Raw genomic sequence first — 19,320 nt, 5'->3', positions numbered from 1 at the left:
AGTAAGCTAACGCTCAGCTGCTTCTGTCCTTGTTATTTACGCCTCTTTGTTTCATCATCGGACATGAAGAAGCCGTAAATTATCACCAATACTTTTCAAAATCATAGTAGGCCCTTTTCATCCCCCCCCCCCCCAAAAGAAAAATACTCTGATTTCCTTCCCTAATCACCACAAGAATTGTTACTGAAAGAGAACCAGTATAGAAAATTCAATCCAAAAGAAATTACTGATCTGACATACATTGTGTAGAGGAGGGTACTGAACAAGGGAAATAACTCAGCCTTTTTAATATTAATATAAAAATGAGGTATCCTCCAAGAAAAATGTGAGAGATGTATCCTTCTTTAAAGAAGGATATTTTTCAGAGTCTGGATTAACAATTTCCCTTAAACCAACACAGATTAACTTATTTGCAAGAAAGCAGAAAACACGTAATATAATCAGGTATGAATTTTGAAATATGCAAACCAGAGCTGCCCAGAGTTAGTTTTAAATTACATAAGTTTGTTTTTCCCCACAAAAGTGACTGGAAAAATCTCAAATGCCAAAACCAAACCAACCAACCAACCAATCATGTTTTAGTCATGACACTTTGGCTTAATCCTTCCTTATCTTCTCTGTGATATACTTCTCCCTTCACAGATACAGCATAGTCCAAGTAGGAGTTTATTGTAAGCCGAAAAATAAGACTGCGAGATAGCAAGCTCACACAGTTTAAATGAAGTTACCTAATTCCATCGTAGTAAACAAAACTCAAAGCTGCTGGCAGTAAATACAGTAAGAACAGGGAGTTCTGTTTAATATGGACAGACAGCAATAGTAGGATTGTAGATCTTGGAAGTACATCCCCCCCAAAGCAAGCAAAAGGGATTACCCCAACATGAACACTAAATACAAGTGTTTTAACACCTGAATAGAAGGGTTTAGATTACTGTTGTTGCCAAAAAACTTGTGTTACATTCCTTTAGATGTTGCAAATAAAAGTGTTCCTTTAGTATCCACTTAAATTTTTCCCAGCTGCATTTAACAGAGATCAATGATGAATTTTATTGTAAGAACCTGTCATATGAAGAATGTTTACCATATTATCCTTACGTTGGCAGATGAAAAAGCAGAAAATTGCCAAATTACCAGGATAAGATTAGCATGTCTTTTCCAGGTATATTCTGAAGTACCTTGACAAGAACAAGAAGCATGAAACAATATAAAATCAGATGTCACTTGATTCAGTCAAAGGATATAAAAAGCAGAGGGTATTTGTTAGTTAATACTTCCACTGTTTTTAGAAGATTTTATTTAATTTACAATACGCACAGAATACAACATGTAGATGATTCCATAATTATTAGTAACTGAATGAATGCTATTGCTTCCCAGAAAATTTGAACCATAGCCCAGAGACATAAAGTTACTGTTGCTGGCAAACTGGCTCTACAACCTCTCATTTCTTCAAGACTAAACTTTAGCAGAAGAAAACCACTTTCTAAAGCTAAGCTTCCACTTTAATAACTGATGTTTTTCCAGACATTAGTCCATTAAACTAAGTTTCACAGACTGTAAAAGATAAATTACCTTTAAAAAAAAAAAAAAGCTTCTGAAAGTTTTGAAAGAAAGGTTAGCTAGCTAGCTTGCTTGCTTTCTGGTAAAGAAACATTTCAGCACAGATTCACTCATTCTATGTTATTCTCTCATCTAGTTAGTTTATACAGTTCCTCAGACTACCTAAGAGTTTTGAAGCAATTAGACACACAAGCTAGTAATCAATATACTAGTTTGCAGCTTTAAATCTTTCATGTCCAGACAAGTATTTAAAAAAAAAAAAGAACAAAAAAACCCTGCACCACATAGCTCAAGTCAAAGAGCATCACTAGGCAACACTAGGTATTAGTCACACGGTTTTCCGTGAAGCACTTTCAGGTGAAGCCACAGGCACTAGTGCCTCTGAGTTAGAAAAGCCTACCCAAATTTCACAAGTCTAAAGTGCAAGATCTCTTAGAGCAAAAACTGAAAGAACATTTACCAAAAAAAAACAAAAAAACAAAAAAACAAAACAACAACAAAAAAAGCAATTTCTCAATCATTCTCATGTAACAATCTCTATGCATTCAACAACACTCAAAGCTTGATTAACAGTATGAAGCTGCTAAAGAAAAGCACACTTTGAGAACGGGCTGATACCTAGGACACCTATGCCTGCTGGCAGAGAAATAAGTAAGTATTTGTGATTTCATAAGAAAGTCACCATCTCATGTTTAACACATTCCTAAGGCTGAAGCCTCACATTGGGGCTGAGCTAGAACTTGCTGTCATACACAGGAACTGTCCTGCTCTACTTCTTTCTCCCCTTGCGCCGCCTCAAGTCACAATTGACTTTTCAGTGTGCCAGTTCCAGGAGATACACCAGTAGGAAACTACTCACTTCCCTCTACAGCCAAGCTAAGGTTTACTTTGGCCAAAGAAAGCATCCTTCCCCCCCCCGTCCTTTAACTCATGATCACACCAACTTTTTGGGCTAGTTTTGACGTTCGCATGGCCAATAAGCCAATTCAGTTGGCCCATCTGGCAGAAGACTCAAAAACTCAGCAGGAGTTTCCTGCCAGTTTAGCAGGCTGACTTTGACTTTTGACTCACTGAGCTGGGATACACATCACCAAACCTGCTGCGAGGAAGGAGGAAGGACTGCATGGGCAGCTGCTCCTTCCAGTGGATAATGATCCGTCAGATATGCTGCAATACGAAAAAAATGCCAAGCTGCATGGCTATGCTGAAGAAAAATTTGTAGTGGAAAACGCTATCCAGTACAAGAAAGAAAACTCCAGTTTAACAGCTGGAAAGCACAGAGAATATCTTGAAACAACAACAAAACCAAATAGCCAAGAACAGCTTTCAGTGACCATTTTAAGAAAGTTTATGCTAAATCCTAGCACAGTAAATCTAGTACTCAGACAGCTTAAGATCAGGTCTTCAAAGGAATTTTTTTTTGCAAGTAGTCCAAATCATACCCTTTCTGGAAGAAGCACAAGAGTAAACATTCCTTTCCCTTCTCCTTACCCATTTTGCTTATGGTTTAATATTTTTAATTTAATAGCAGCAAACTGTCTTCAAGCTAAATAAAATTATACACTAAGATCATAACTAACAAATACTGTGAATAAGACTAAGTTCTTCAAGTGACTTTAATTACAATATGATTATTAAAGCAATTTAAGCTCAGAAAACACTTTCTAAACAGAAACAGAAAAAAACTGTTTCTAAAATTCCATGTTTAAATAAGACTTTAAAAGAGCAATTTATAAAAGAAGACAGTATAAAAATACTTATTTTAATCTTTGTAATCCACAAAAATCTTCATTTTTGGAAGCTGAAGCAGGCCATTTAGTAAGTAAAGGCTTAGTCAGCATCAAACCTATGAAAGTGATTAACACGTTTTCACTCTTAGGAGTGCAGGAAAAATAAAAATAGCAAACACACTTTAATTAAACTGACATAAAAGCAAACATCTCATCAGTGAAATTGTGGTGTGCTCCATATGCCAGCTTTGTAGTTTAAGAAGTATCTGGGAGGCTTTTATGTGAAAGTACAACATGTCTCATTCGCATCTCTCTATAGCTGGCTTCTTCCTGAGAAAGCAACGAGTGAAAAGCAGGTAACCTCATGGAGGGAATCAGTCTCCCAGCAAAGGTCTAAACTAAGAGGATTACCAGGTCAAAATTCCAGCAGATAGAAAGAGGTGTTATCCGCACATTAAAGAGACAGAGGAACTCTTAGATAACACTTTATTTATAGAAAAAAAGAACAGTTTCTCAGGCACTCAAATTCCTGAGTAGAAATTCTTCACTTTGTTTTTCATATTTGCAAATGTCTCTACTGCAGTCAGCTCCTCAACAGAATACATTAGCACATGCAGAGCTCTGTGCTACGGCAGCTAGACTGCTTCCTGCACCTTTCAGGCAGGAGAAATGGAGGTAGAGTACGTCAGTAAACTACTAGCCTAATTAAAAGTGACAGAAGCAAGATGTCCAGGTTAAAAGCTATATCTGGAAGACACCAGGGAATCTCAGACAGCAAAATGCTCACCTTGCGGCACTCAAACCCTTCTATCATTTTACAGGAAAGCTGGATTCAGCTGGGGAAGACAGAGATGGGTAACAGTCATTCTTACATAACTATTACCTACTTTATCTTATGTAACATAAATCCATACAATAAACTTTCTGCAGCATCAGTCAACGGATTCATTTAAAGAAGTATTAAGCTAGTTCTCTTTTATTTCTGTTCTCTTCAAGTCTCATCCAAACTCTGTAGGACTGTGTGAAAAGTCTGTTAAAAAAGCAACACAGAAAACATCTGAATGCTACCTCCTAGGGAAACTCTACATACAGGATATTTAATCTTAGGAAAAAAGTGAGGAACAGTTCAGATACTTCTTAAACTTGCAGCCTTCCCCCACTTTACAACTGGCATTGCATAATCAAATAAGGTAGTTCGAAATAATGTAAGAGCAGCAATGATTCTGTTCACAATATTCTCTTCCAATAACTTCCTAGCTCAACAAACCAATTCATAAAACCAACCAGGAATAAGAACTAGCACCATAAGGATCATATGATGTTATGAAATGCTGTTATTGTATTTAAGATATATATTTGCATTGTGGTTCCCAGCACCTTTTAAAGGAAATGTTCATGCCTCCTTGCAGAAATTTTTCAATTTTGTTTAAATAAGTGCTTTTGCTCTAACATTTACATCGCTATCATATGCTCATTATTATTTTTTAACTCTCAGGCAAGAGACAGATTTTTGTTCCAGACTCAGTAAATGAAAAATACATGTCTTAATGTGAACAGTTTACCACTCTAGGTTAAGAGATGAGTCCTGTTTTAAGTATAGCTGACTGCAGCAACTTCACAGGTTATGCAAACAGGTTAAGAACTATTTTCAGTCATCAAAATATACCAGCATAATAATGTACAGTCCATGGTCACCTGTCAATAAGGAATGTCTAGGAAAAAGCTAGTATTGTACTATATTACTCATATGTTCTTCCAGCTCTTCCATAGAAAATGATAAGCTAAGTCTCCATATCCTCATCAAGCAAACTTACCATTTAAGCATTCTGTATGAAGATTATAAAGATTTATCCTAATAAACGTATTAACATCAGTGATTAATGCAGTTGGGTAACCAGTTACTACAGTTCTCAAAACTGAAATGTACTGTAAAAGATAAAAAAAAGTGTACTGTGATGCCTGGTGCAACAGCTGATGCAATAAAGATAAAGCATTTTAAAAATAAAAGAAAGTCAGAAAACTTTATTCACACCAGAAACATAGACATCAACGGAATATGTCTTTATCAAAATAACCCCATTGTGGTTACTTACACTTTTGCTGTAAGAGAACTGTACAATATATATATAAATATATATATATATATATAAAAATGAGCTTTTGTGCTTTCTCAATATTAATCATCATCTTCTTCCTCTTCATCGCTGATCACATATTTCTTATGCTTCTTACTTGCCTTGTCATCATCCTCAGCTTTTCTCTTTCCAGAAGGTTCACCTTCCTGAAGGCCAAAGAGAAGAAAAATAAAGCCAACCCATAATTCAAGCTAAAACAAATACTCAGAACAGCAAAACACCCAAAAAAGTATTTCTTGAAAGAAAAGCAAAATTACTTGTTCCAATTCTTTCCCTTTTTGGTAGTCCAATGCAGGACTTATTTATCAATTCTTTAAGTACAGTCAACATTGCTATCAGTCACAGACCCCAGGATGAGAGGGTCCATAATACAGCTGTAGCTCCATTTACCTTGATGGATATACAACTATAACTGCTTCAAAGTCAACTATGGCATAAAGTAATTTATATCATAACCTGGATTTATGGCATGTGCACTGTTATTCTCAGCACTTATGAATTAAGTGGATACATTTGAAATAAGCCTCTAGAAATATAATGCCTTGGTGTTTTAGATGCACTCCTAAAGGACACGCTCTTCAAACAGTGCCAAAAGCCTACTACCAAAATCTGTATTACACTCTCCATGGAGTAAATTGAGGACACGGAGTAAACTAGGTACAAATTAAAAATCATAAGAACAGAAATTTAAGTTTACATAGAAGTTTCTTTTAATATAATTTTAAAATCCCTCATTTATTTCAAATGCTAAAATACAGACTTTCAGTGTGTGAAGTAAACTAACATTAAATGTTTTTCTACAGGTAAAAAGATTAAGGAGATAAGGTAGAATAGTTATTGATCTCTTAAAGGAAGGAAAAGGTATAACTTCATGATAAAATTCTCACTTTTGGTGTAAAGTCAACCCTTATACCAGAAACAGGTGAAGCAATTCACACTGCAGAGCTCTAGGACTTATACCAAATTCATGTAAAAAGCTATTTGTGAATACAAGAATGGGGGGTGGGGGGAAGACTTTGATGAGTCAAGTAGCCTACAATATAGTCCTGAATTGTTTCATAACCCACTCATATCGGGTTGTTTTTTTTTTTTTTTTTTTTTTTGGTCATACTGTGTCTCTAAGCAATACCATAAAGCCTTTCAGAGGCTGGATGTCCAATTTCTAGCACCTAAATACAGAGCTGACAGGATGTTTTTTAACCTATCTGCATTTTGACCAGTACGGTTTAAATCACCCTTCCAAACAACATTTTGATTCAGAAGGGTATGAAAACATTTGTTCACACCACAACTCACTAGTTGCTAATGCGAAACTCATCAATTTGGACATGAAGAACAAATAGTAACTCAATTATTATTTATAAAAAAAGTTATCTTTTAAAATATATTCTCAACTAAGCAACCTCATACCTTTTTCCATTATAGTTATTTTTTTAAAAAAGGCACATATTAACTGCAGTTTAAGAAGCAGCAACAGAAAACAGGTTTTCAAAACTGTAATTTAATTAAAAACTGTAAACTATTTTTTATTCAAGACAATTTTTTCTATGTTAACAAACTAGTAGGGGGTAAGAATCTGACCTGGGAGGAAATTAGTAAGCATGGAAAATGGAAATTAAGGGTGGGAATCTCAGTGATACCTTCTTCCTCAGAACAAGCAGGTTCCTGCAATCTAGCTAGGCTATTGTTAAACGATTCATTATCCTATTTATCAGAATATCCCCATTAATTACAACAAAAACAAAAGTACTTGCCACTTAGTGATAAAGTATATTAAAATAAACTGATGTTTTCAGCATCGAAGACAACTTGGTTTGTGCTGTGCTGTTGACTGACAGCACACAAACACACATCTGTGCACAAGGAAGTGCCATGTTACCTGTATATTAAAATATTATGTATTATAAAAGCCATACTTCCACATGTGCTAGCTGAAAATAAGTAGTTAAGCAGTAGTATGCTCTACTACTTTTTAAATACTGCAGCACCTCTCCGTGGCCATGATGGGAATATCACCTTTACATCAAATAATTTTAAAATGGATGCTATCATTGCTGAAGCAGCAGAGAAATCTGTTTGGCTGAATGTTTTCTCTTGAGATTAGAATTGCAAAGTCTAGATGTTGGTGTATCATAAAAGTAACAACTGGTAGTGCCTTGTCAATAAAGAATTCAAATTTATACTAACAAACAGCTGTGATTACAGGAGTCTGATTTGCATTCACTAAAAGCACATGTACCAAACTACACTACAAAGTTATCCTCTTAAAAAGAAAAGCAGATTTTATTATAGAAGACCCTAAGAGTAAGATGCTAGCTACTTCAGTAGCTATTAGGGTAGCACACTAGAAAGGACTGAATGAAATCAATTGGAAAGAAATCTAGGCCAATAGCTAAAATAACTTAAATAGTTAAAATCATCTCAAGGGAAATGGTGATACAAAGCCAAAGTTGAATAAAGCCTTGAAAGATATTCCAAAAGCTTACACTGACCTACTGAAACTTCCTTTATTTTTAAGCTTCTGTATGTTATTCTACATATAAATATTTAGTTTAAAATAAAATATAATTTAAAATAAAGCAAGACAGGAAGATTAGTGAAATTAGAACTCAAGTGTAAAAACACTTCTTTCATATTCTACAAGGTAGTAATAAGAACCCATGAAGTCAGGTAGGTTTGAATATATTATGCTCCCGCACAGTGAGGGAGGCTATCAGCAGAGCTGGAGTGTGTCCAAACTACCCCTGCTAAGCCACATTTGGCTTGGAGGAAATGGGAGCTCAGCTCCAACTCAGGGCTGCACCCTGCTGATCAACAGCCGGATTACAGTAATACAGAACAGCCTGTGTCTCAAATAGAGTGAGCTATTGCGTACTGAAACCAAGCAGGCCAAGGACTTGGCCCAACCCTCCTCCCTCTTGCAGCAGGGCAGCAGTAAGCCAGGGAGCTAGGGGCAATTGCCACTTGTGACTCCTTTCAAAAGTTCACTCTCCTCTCAGCTCCCAAGGGTATACAGTAAATGTCTTGCGGCCCTGCCACAGAAGCATTTTAGGATGAGGAACAAGGGTCAAGAAGGTATACAGAGGTTTAGCTGATGGAAAATAGAGTCCAAACACCTTCTGGTTCCACTTTGCCACTGGATGAGAATAGTTTTTAATCTTAAAAATGGTATCAGTCAATTCTGAAAAGTGTTACACCGCAATGCAGTATCAGAAGAAGTGACATTACCTTAAACGAACAAATCTCAAGATGTGGCATACACAAAGATTCATTTGTGTATACCTAGCAGTGATCAATTACAAACAAAAAAAATCCTTAAAGTTTTAGAAGAAACAGTACTACTACTATAGCTAACATTCACCTTGACCACAACCTAATGTCTAGGATGATATTTGGGTGAGGGATAATGTTTGTTTAGCAATGCATTAACTGCACCCCAGTTTTTAACTCTTCTGTTTAAAAAGAGCAGAAGTGCTATATGAAGAGGCTTCCTTTGTTTCCATAATAAACAGAAGAGGAACACATAGCTTAGCAGGCAATACTGCACTAGGATTCTGATATTACGCTTTCTTACTCCTTGCATAATTTTGCTGAAGTCGTTTTACATAACTCTACATCGATTTTTCCATCTATAAAACAGCAATAACAGTAGCGACCTCCTTCAGAAATCACTCAGGTCTATGAATTAATGCAGTGTATGAGAAATTAGCATGTTTAATTACTGTGGAAAGTATGCCAAGTCAAATAATACATTCATCACAGCATAAATGAAATTAGAAAAATCTCAGCTTTTTAAGAACCAGATGTAGGCAGGAAATGCTCATGACCGAAAACAAGTAGCCTTTTAAGAACAAAATCCTTTTCTTACCTCATCACTAGTAAGTTTCTTTGCCTTGAGCAGTCTTTGTGTTTTATCTTCATCTGAGCCCTCATCGCTGTCAGAAGAATAGATTCTAGCACGTTCCTCTACAAAGAAAAATGAAAAGATAAATATTTATTTTTATCTGAAACTGGTGAGGAAAGGATAGTATTAAAAATAATTCTCTTACTTTTCATCCCACAAAAAGCAGGTAGAATCTAACCCCAGAGTAAAAACAAACAAACAAAAAAACCCCACACAGCTACATTCATGTTTTCTCATGTCTCAAATGGACAGGTAAAAATACAGTCTTACCAGGATTCTCCCGTGAAATTAATCCATCTGATTATACAGACCCTATCTACCTGCTGGTAAGGTTTATTATTACCTCTGATGCCACCTTTATATCTGTTTTTGATAGCTGCTAAACTGATTGCATCATCTCCCTCATCCTCTTCATCATAGCGATCAGGTTCTAAATAATTTGCACTCAGACCACGCTGATGCTGCTTCTCCCGCATTCTTCGCTGCTGAGACTCTCTACGAATGGAAGCTCTTAACCTCTCCTCTTCTTTCTGTCCCCACCAAAGAAAAAAAAGTGTATAAAATCCGATGAACAACAACAACAAAAAAAATACTCTGAAAACCTAGTATTCCCCTGAAGCTTTTGAAATCACAGCAGTGTAAAAACTATCAAGCCAGAAAACAAGCCATTTTAAAGCAAAAAAGATGCCATGCTCAAACTACACTCATGACTAAACAACTCTTGTCTATATCTCCAAAATGCAGTCTTTTTCAGGAAGTCATTACACATTCAGCTATATTACATTTGTGATTTTTTAGATTAAATCAGCAAATAAAGAATTCCCATGTGACAATACCTTAATCATTTCTGTGCGCTGAGACTCTGGGTCACGACCTGCCATTGGCAAAATACGAATTTTCTGGGTCTTTGAACACCTATCTGCAAGGGACAGAGTCATCTTCCTGTGGGTGGCGCTGTCCGTAGAGTGTGGCCTGTTATAAAATGTTAGGGGTTAAATACTGCTTAAAAGAATGTATCCAATTTCTAAAGACAACTGTTGGGCAGGCACACTTACAAATTCAAATATCCATCTGCACAAAAGTGAAAGCACTATTATATATTTAAAATTCACATGCACTAGAACAGATACTGGAGACATCAATTCCTCTCCCAGCAAGCACTCCACAGTCCATTACTGGCCTAAAAAATCATCCTCACTTTTCAGTTCAATGTTCCAAGCCATAATCATCATCTTAATGGCAATTATAAATCAGAAAAAAGGTTCCTTTCAGAGAGCATTAATATGCTTTCTGATCCATATGAGAGCTTTCCACTTAAAAATGTAAATTAAAATATATACAATTAAAAAAAAAAAAAAATACTCTAGATACTGCCATGCATAGCATACTAGCCTTCCAGACTGGGAGACCTAGCTTAGGAAAATCTTATCCAAATACCAACTATGAAAAACAGCACACTCTTATTAAACAGTTTAGCTCTGAAGGTTTACAAAATGGTATCTCTTAATTTTTATATTCAGTTCATTGCAAAAATAGTATCACCATTTGATGTAGAATCATACATTTACCTGAAGGTTAACTTTGTTTTGAAAACAGCCTGTCCTTGTAGACCCGTCCCTTGTCTGATAAACAGATGGTTGTGATCTCCCTGTAGTGGCGCCTTGTACACATCAAAGACCTCATTGCCCAAGTGGAGTGACATGCTTAAAAGAGAATCACATTATCAGTTACTTCGAGACTACATTCTGCTGGTTGCCTCACTCGCAAATGGAGGAAACCTTCCTGTTTCCTTTTTATATATAGCCAATAATTATATTTCAATCCAAACGAAGCAGAGTATAACATTTTGAAAGCACTGAGACTTTTTAACAACTAATGCTGTGCAGAACTGACTTCAAATTTTGTTGAGCTTCCAATTTTGCATGCCAGGGCATTTCACTGAAAGGCAACTACTGCATTCATTCAACAGCAGAAAGTCCAAACTAACCTTCCATCTGACCATTTGACTATCCGTGCATTACTTTCTCTAATCTCATTTCCTTCCTCATCTCGCCGCATTCGCCATCGTATGGTGTTTTCTACCTGTAAGAACAAAAAATTGTTTTAACTCATAGTAAACTCATTGTAAAATTGTAAAATATACTCTATAGAAGTCAAGAATTATGGTTATAAGGGCTAGATAACATGCTGCATGATGCAAAGAAAGGAAGATGAAAGGGATGACTTTTACAGGGGAAATGCCTTTTTGCCTATGCCTATTAAAAAAAAAAAAAGGCTCAAGTAAGAAAATGTTAGACATTACTAAAACTGACCAACTTTCTTCAGTGCTGAACTGGCCCACACCTTCATAATCTGAGTCGTACCTCAAAACACCATTCTACAATATCTGAAATATCCTTCGGAAAACATAGCTAGATGATTATGAAAGAAAATAGGAAAGTTAACATTATACCTTGAGTTTTAACCTAGTTCTACCCTCTTCGTCAAGCATCTCCTCATCTTCAAATTCATCCTCGTAATACTGGGGATCAAAAGGTCTGCAATAAATTATACAACACAGTCTTTATTCTTCTAAAAATGTATACAGATTCTTCTAGTGTTGTGCAAAATAACAGGTGCTTGAAATGTTTAAATTATAAGCTGCACAAAACAATAAGCACTGCAGCTGTGAGACAGCCAGTTCTGCAGTAATGGAATTTACTGCACTGATTCTACACCACAGGAAACCTGCCCAAGGGTCTTCACTACCATCAGTTATAGCAGCTTCTAACATTCAGACTCTAAACAGCTCCAGCTAAAGAAAGCAAGTCTGCTTCAGAAAATACTGTTTCTTCAGTATCAGAATGATGAGGTCAGAGTTTGGAACTAAAGTCTGGAACTAAATATATATATTATACAGAGAAAGTCAAAAGAAAAGTGATTATCTTATAAATTTACTGAATTAGGGATTCTCTACCAGTACAACATTTAAGTCTCTATTTTTTATTTTAATCACAAAACCAAACAAAGGGAAATAAGAGATGATTTTTCCTCTCTGCTTTCAAAAAACCTGACAACTGAAGAATAAAGGAGGGGAAAAAAAAAAGAGAGAGAGAGAGAGAGAGAGAGAAGTGCCCATTTACTAGCCTCCTTCCTAATAGTTTCCAGGTTGCTGCAAGGGAAAATAAATGATAGTAATAATAAATAATAAGTAATACAGTCCCTGCTACTGTACAGTCCCATTTTCAGTCCTATCTGACCAACCAAGCCCTGAGATCCTCAGGACTTCTCTCACTGATTACAGCCACTAACCAGATTATTAACAATACTCTCCTGAAACAGCCTATAGCATGACAGCCTGAAGCATTACTTGACTAACATATGACAGAAACAGTGCTGCACTGCCAGGTAAGACGACACCTATTAAAATCTCCAATAAAGTTTTTTGATGAAACACCCAGAAGAGGTGGATTGAACAGCAACTCACTAGAAGTGTTCGAGGTGGGCATATCACAAAGGGCTCTTAATTTATTTTGTTTCTCTGCATGAATTCCAGCAAATTTATTTAGCTTGGATTAGGTAAATCATAAAGTAAGTAACTTCATACTAAAACAGCATATGTAACGTACACAGGTAAAAAATAGGCTTATTTTAAAATTCAAAATAATATTTTAATTATTCAGAAGTACAGAATGAATCAGTACATTTGGCTTTCATATCTCTGAGAGCCTGAAGCTATGTTCAGAATTCAACTGACAGTATATGCTTTCATTTAAACCGTATTTTTGTTCTGTTTTAAGATGAAAAGTTACTCAATCAAGCTCCAAACTTGTAACTCCAAATTTGTAAGAAAAATCACTCATTTCTTGATTAGATAATCATCAAATGGAGATTACTATTGATTGACCACAAAAAAGTGTGCATCTTAACCATTTTAAATATGGCCAACATATTTAATTTACTACTAAAACAAAAGCAATATAGTGAAACACTAAAAAAAAACCTATTCAATATGTATTTAATGTATAATTACCTGGGCTCCACACTAAGAAAGTTGGGCAGCTTCACAAAATACAAATCATTACCCAAGTCTGTGTTTACTTTTGGTATTTCTACCTCTATTCTAGTCTCTGGAATAGGCTCCTCTTCCTGCTGTTCTTGATTCAGCCCATTCTCATCCTAATGATGAAAAAGCAAAACAAGCATAAGTGAAAAATGCCAGTCTCACTGTTGCTGTTGAAATAAGCACTTGCATTTTGTCCAAAGACATCATCCATATGCACACATGGACAGGAGGTAGCTTCTGCTAAAGAAAAAAAAAAAAAAAAACCTTGCATAGTCTCAGTGAAAGTAATCAAATTCAGCATTTTCATACCCCACTTGCAGTGATTTCAAACAGGAGCGCAAACACAGAAAACCAAAGACAATGAGGAAATAGCGAAAGAACTTGCACATATATATATTTTCAGTTGAGCGCTGGAATAACAATTGGGGATATTTTTTGTAGATCAAAAAATGTTTTTATCTTTTATCAAGACTCGAAATGAAAATATTTGTCAAAGAGCTGTACTAAGGTACCAAAGACAGTTATGACTTCGTACTTTACCTGATGACAATCGATATATTTCCTTCATATATGAAAAGTGTGGCAGGGATGGGGGGAAGATGGATAAATGAATCCATCTAACAGAGCTACATGTAAAATTTTAATTACAATTTTAGCTAGGGCGAAATGACCTGTAGCTTCTTACTTAACCACTTGTTGATCTTTTTTTCACTAAGCTGTATCAAGCTCAGTCTTCCAAATTTCAAAGTGGAATGGCAGGTCAATTACTTTCAAAAGTCAAGTCTACTCACAATGGGCTGTCCTGGAGTTGGTGGCTTGTCTTCTCCATCGCTCCCTGAAGAAATGTCATCTGCACCTCCAAACAGATCCATAACATCTGTATGTTCTTGAGCAGAAAAATTATTATTTTTAAATATGCCTGTACACACACATATATACACAAACACACACACAGAAGAAAGCTTAACACATCCTTTGCCTTTACTATCACTAAAACGTTTTCAATTTTTAATCTTTGTAGGTGATTTTATGAAGCAAAGATTATTCTCTTATCCCACAAAAAAATTTTCCCTTGTATTTTTAAGCTGAAGATTCAAGCTATGTTTGTCCTGAAAACGCTCTATTGGATGGGAGAACCTGGTTGAAAAACAGCAACAGAAAAATCAAGACTAAAAGTTCATTTTTTTATTCAATAAACAATAAAAATACTTGTAAACAGCAAATTTATTATACATTTTGGAAATTTTACTTCTGAGAAAAATCAAAACCTATTTCTCAGACAGTCAAACAGAAAACATTGTATATTCTCTCAGGCTCCTCTGACTATATGCTCCATTTCTTTACCTCCTTCAGAAACAAAGAAGGGAACCTACATTTACATAAGAAAGCTTCTACCTGTCATGGAGGAAACTGAAAGGCAGGTAGAGCTAACCAGAACTAACCATCAAAAATACAGTGCATGCTTCCCCACATGGAATTTTTGCTGTACCTTCTTGTTATTTCTGTGACATTATAGTTACATCATATAGCAAACAATATTAATTGCATCAGTTTTATCGCAGATGAACAAGGCAAGTTTAAGAAAACGCTTGAAAAACAAATGAACCAAAAACCCGCAAAAGCCTCACATGCACACAACCCCACCAGTTACCTTTTTGTCCTTCCGCATCACTGTCTACTTCTGAATCTGATGCAATTGGTTTCTTTCGTTTCATTCGCAAAACTTCGTCTTCACTATCACTGCCCCTTGCAGACTCTACTAGAGAGTATAATTATTCTCAGCAAATTAAGAATTTTGTTTCACATATTTTAGAATTCCTCTGCATTAAGTTGATTCAGATGATAAGGCATTGTAAAAAACTGCATAAAAAACCTTTACGAAGAGGATCATAGTTGAAAGCTAAGTGATCAATGCCTTTACATTTAAGTCTGAGTCTTTTCAAGTCAATATAAATGAAACAATACAGACAAAACTGGCAAAGAGGCAAATTATTACAACAGTATTCAGTCCTACCAGATTTATGCTCTTGTTCCTCCTCATCAGAATGCTGGGCCCTTTCGTCGTCATCAGAGTTCTGCATCTTCTCCTCCTCAGAATGCTGGGCCCTTTCATCATCAGAGTTCTGCATCTTCTCCTCGTCCGAGATCTGAGGCCTCTCTTCATCATCGGAGTTCTGCATTTTCTCCTCATCAGAGTTCTGGAGTCTTTCCTCATCATCAGACATCTGTGGCCTTTCATCTTCATCAGAGTTCTGCACTTTCTCCTCGTCGTCAGAGTTCTGCTGCCTCTCCTCATCATCTGACTGATCGCTTTTGTCCTCTTTGCCCCACTTTTCATCTTCTGAATGTGCTTTGTCAGAACCGTCTCCCTCTGAATGATGGCTGCCTTCATCTGATCCATGCCCCCTGTCGTCATCATCATCATCATGAGCAGCTTCTGAAACACTGTGCTGATCCACATCGGACTGATCATTATCTTCGTGCTCAGAATGTCCTGAAGCTTCAGAGCGATTGTACGATCTTTCAGAGTGGTTGTCACTCCCCGTATGATGTGATGCTCCTTCATCCTCACTATCATCGCCAAATAACTCTTTATTACTAGGTTTGATTGCTTCCCTGTCATCATCCTGGTCACTCTCACTTCCAGAAGCATTACTACCGGAGCCAGCATTCTCCTGATCGGAATCAGATTCAGATCCAGAATCAGAATCTGCAAAACAAATGTCACCCTTTCAAAAGTTAACATGTCCCTACAAGGAGAAAAATAGAGAGATGGGTATTTCTTTAAAAGATATAAAATGCAGAGAACTGTAGGAAACAACTGTAAAAGCTACCTAGAACAAGAAAATGTTACTGATACAAATAAAGGCACAGGCAACGAAAGGGACCATGAAAAAGGATGGACAGCACATAACGTTTCAAACCACAATGTATTACTTAAGATTGTGAGCTCCTAGAAAGAATATGCAGTTGTACAAAAGGCAATAAAATTTGAAATAGCAAAGGCATGAAATAAATATATATTGTGTTTATGAAATTGTACAAATCAAAGTTCTGAACCAAAGTTAGCTGCCCCACCCTTTTGTGTACCCTGACACACTTGCTACAGCAGAGCTACTCTTAAGTGCTGGGGCTGTGGCATACAATCATAATCAGGAAAAAAAAGAACATCTGCTTTGAAAAATAGTTTACGTACATTGAGAGCAGCACTTTGAAAATATGCAAGTGACTTTAAATCTGAAACAGTATCTACCGGGATGCGCTCCATCATTTTCCTTTAGATGCTGATGACAGTTAAAACTTTTCCCGATAAAAATTCACAAACCGGAAACGCGCCTCCTTTCCATCATCCCATCCCAAGCAGCTCTAAGCAAACATACGATCGAACCTCCATTTATCAAATTCGTCATCAGGATTAAACTTTTCATTTGTTTCTGATTAAGAGTTTTCCAGGGACGGGGTGATGGGGCAGAGTCAATAGAAAGTGTTTTTTCGTTGATTTGGATCTTCATTTTAGAGCAGGTAAATGGGAACTAACGCACTAACTGCTAAAGAAAGTAAAACGCCCTTACTACAGGAAAGCATTTTACAGGGGGCAACAGGTATAAAAACGCACGCTACTTCGCTTTTTGGCTAGAGAACGAAGCGTGCAAAGAGCCGCAGGGCAGCACCTCTCGCCGCGGACTCCCCGGCAGGAGGAGCGGGTGCGCTCAGCCGGATTCACGAGGCGACACCGTCCTCCGCGCGCCGCCGCCGCCCGCCCGCCCCGCCCGCCGGGCCCCTCCGCCTCCCCGCGGCCAGCGCCGCAAGGCGGGGGGGCCCGCGCTGCGAGCACGGCGGCACCGCCGCGGAGGGCGGGGCAAGGCATGGGAGCGCGGCCGCCCGCCCGCCCGGCAGCCCCGCACCTTTCTGCTCCGCCTCCGAGTCGGCGTCGCTGCCGAAGAGATCCTCCATGTCGGCCATGGCGCAACGGCCGCCCTCCCCGGCCACCCCGCCGCCGCGCCGGCGCCTGCCAGTGACGTCGATGGAGCGCCGCGCGGCGCCCGCGGATGAGAGCGGGAGGGGGGAGGAGGGGGAGGAGCAGGAAGAGGCGCCTCTTAAAGGGGCCGCGCCCTCAAGCGCCGCCGGCGGGCGGGGATTTCCCGCTACCCTCGGGGCGGCGGCGGGCGGCGCTGCCGGGCCGGGCCGGGCCGGGCCGCGGTGCCCGTGAACAAGATGGCGAGCGGCGCCGCGGCAGCGAGTACGCGCACGCCCAGCCGGCCAAGAGCCGCGGGGCAGGGGCCTGGCGCGGCCGCAGGGTGCAGCGCGCGACCCGCCTTCCCGCCCGGCGGCCCGGCCCGGCCCGCCGCGGCCGCTGCCGCCTCCCCTGGGCTTTGGCCGGCCAACAGCTCCTGGGAGGGCGGTACTGACCTTGCAGCAGTCCATGTGCCGTGCCGGTAGACGGGGGTCGAGACTTCGGTCATGCTTACACCGCCGGTCTAATAAGAGCTGTCAATCACCCTTTAAACACGCTGTGGATTTCAGACTGACATATTTTCCCCACTCCGCATACTGATGTTAAATATATTACAAGGGAAATACGGCCTTAGTAGCCAAGAATAAATAATCCCTTTGGGACCACGTTCCCTGATCTCCCACAGCTCGATAGCGTTTATGGTTGATTTTGCACATCTTCATAACACACACGACCACGAAGGACTTGCGGTGATTATTCCCCAGCACTACAAAGTCAAGGCAGATTTTTCCAAAATTCTGCTGTTTCTTTGCTTGCTACCAGCAATACAGCATTTTGTTCCAGCGTTTGGAGCACACTGTCCTCGGCGGCTTTTCGCTTGCTTCACGTGCTAGCCTTCGGAAAGGCTTCTCATCTTCAAACAATGCCCACACTGAGCAAAGCGAGAACTAAAGCACAAAAGATGAAATGCCTGTTTTAAGTTTTTACTTAACACTTCCATAATCTAAAGCCTACAGAAGGAAAAGCAGCCTGCAATAAGCAAGCCAACTACCATGGCAAGGCAATCTTTGTGAAGTTTGGCAGCAAAACAAAAATAAGATTTATGGGTTCACTTTCTGTAGGTATTCACCCAGTCACTTTGCAAGTATTCTCTCCCCAAAATCTTAATGATCCTCCAAGACCATGTTATCACAGACTTGGCTCATGTCTGATTGACATTGATATGAGAGGGGACACAAGCACACTTAACTGAGACACTTGGAGGACTCTTACCTACTTACACCTGTGAAAGATAATCATTTTTCTTTCCCTCTATGCCTACATGTTGTCAAAATCGGTTGAAATAAGACAGTTCACTACTTGGAGAAGGATACACAAGTGTGTAAGATTTGTTTTCAAAGAAAACATTGAGCTGTTTTAATAAAATTTGTATTTTACTGCAGCAAGAGCTGGGAATTGAAGGAGGAAACACATTTAACACATTTTAATAGAAATATTTCGGGATCAAGCAAAGTTCAGCATATTGAATGGCACAGACTTGCTCAGCAATCACTTACTTGTTTCAAAGCCACAGAGATTACATCCTCAAGGACTATGAGCACTGTTTCCTACCACAGTCCCAGTCTCAACTGTCTCTAAGGGAGCAGCTGTGCTGGAAAATGCATTACACAGAGGCAGTGGCTGTTGAGAGAGGTAGCTTCCCAGAGACCTTTCCTTAAGCAAGCCTATTTACAAGCATTTCAGCCAAGTAGCAAAGCTCTTGTAGAGAATGGGTCTCATGAACTGTCTTACTACCTAAGGCTGTACAAAGCAGCCAAAAATTTCACCCCGTTTCTTCTTTACTTGCTTGTATGATTTGAATTGGACTGACAATATGCTCTCAAGTCTTTTTATGGACTTTTACACTTTCTTTTGCCAGATGCTATATGAAAATCAAACTCCAGGTCAGTAGCCCTTTGCTTCCCGAAGAATCATTTGGTAATCCGCTTTTC

At 38.5% G+C, this 19,320-nt stretch overlaps 1 protein-coding gene across 2 annotated transcripts; it reads right to left on the bottom strand.

Moving 5' to 3' along the window:
• Window positions 1–5,283: 5,283 nt before the first annotated feature.
• Window positions 5,284–17,437, bottom strand: LEO1 (LEO1 homolog, Paf1/RNA polymerase II complex component). 2 transcript variants are annotated; one of them, XM_026097066.2, is made up of 12 exons: window positions 17,280–17,437; window positions 15,389–16,084; window positions 15,026–15,133; window positions 14,166–14,260; window positions 13,342–13,487; window positions 11,782–11,866; window positions 11,317–11,411; window positions 10,898–11,032; window positions 10,166–10,301; window positions 9,673–9,859; window positions 9,294–9,391; window positions 5,284–5,571 (listed from the first exon to the last, which is right to left on the bottom strand). In XM_026097066.2, the coding sequence occupies exons 1-12, from the start codon at window positions 17,335–17,337 to the stop codon at window positions 5,467–5,469; spliced, it is 1,944 nt and encodes a 647-aa protein (XP_025952851.1). In that variant the 5' UTR covers window positions 17,338–17,437; the 3' UTR covers window positions 5,284–5,466. The 2 variants fall into 2 exon arrangements, with proteins under 2 accessions (XP_025952851.1, XP_025952852.1); XM_026097067.2 differs by having other exon boundaries at window positions 15,026–15,130.
• Window positions 17,438–19,320: the final 1,883 nt, after the last annotated feature.

Source organism: Dromaius novaehollandiae, chromosome 10 (genome assembly GCF_036370855.1).
Source record: "Dromaius novaehollandiae isolate bDroNov1 chromosome 10, bDroNov1.hap1, whole genome shotgun sequence".
NCBI lineage: Eukaryota > Metazoa > Chordata > Aves > Casuariiformes > Dromaiidae > Dromaius > Dromaius novaehollandiae.
This window is presented reverse-complemented; position numbering and strand designations above follow the sequence as displayed.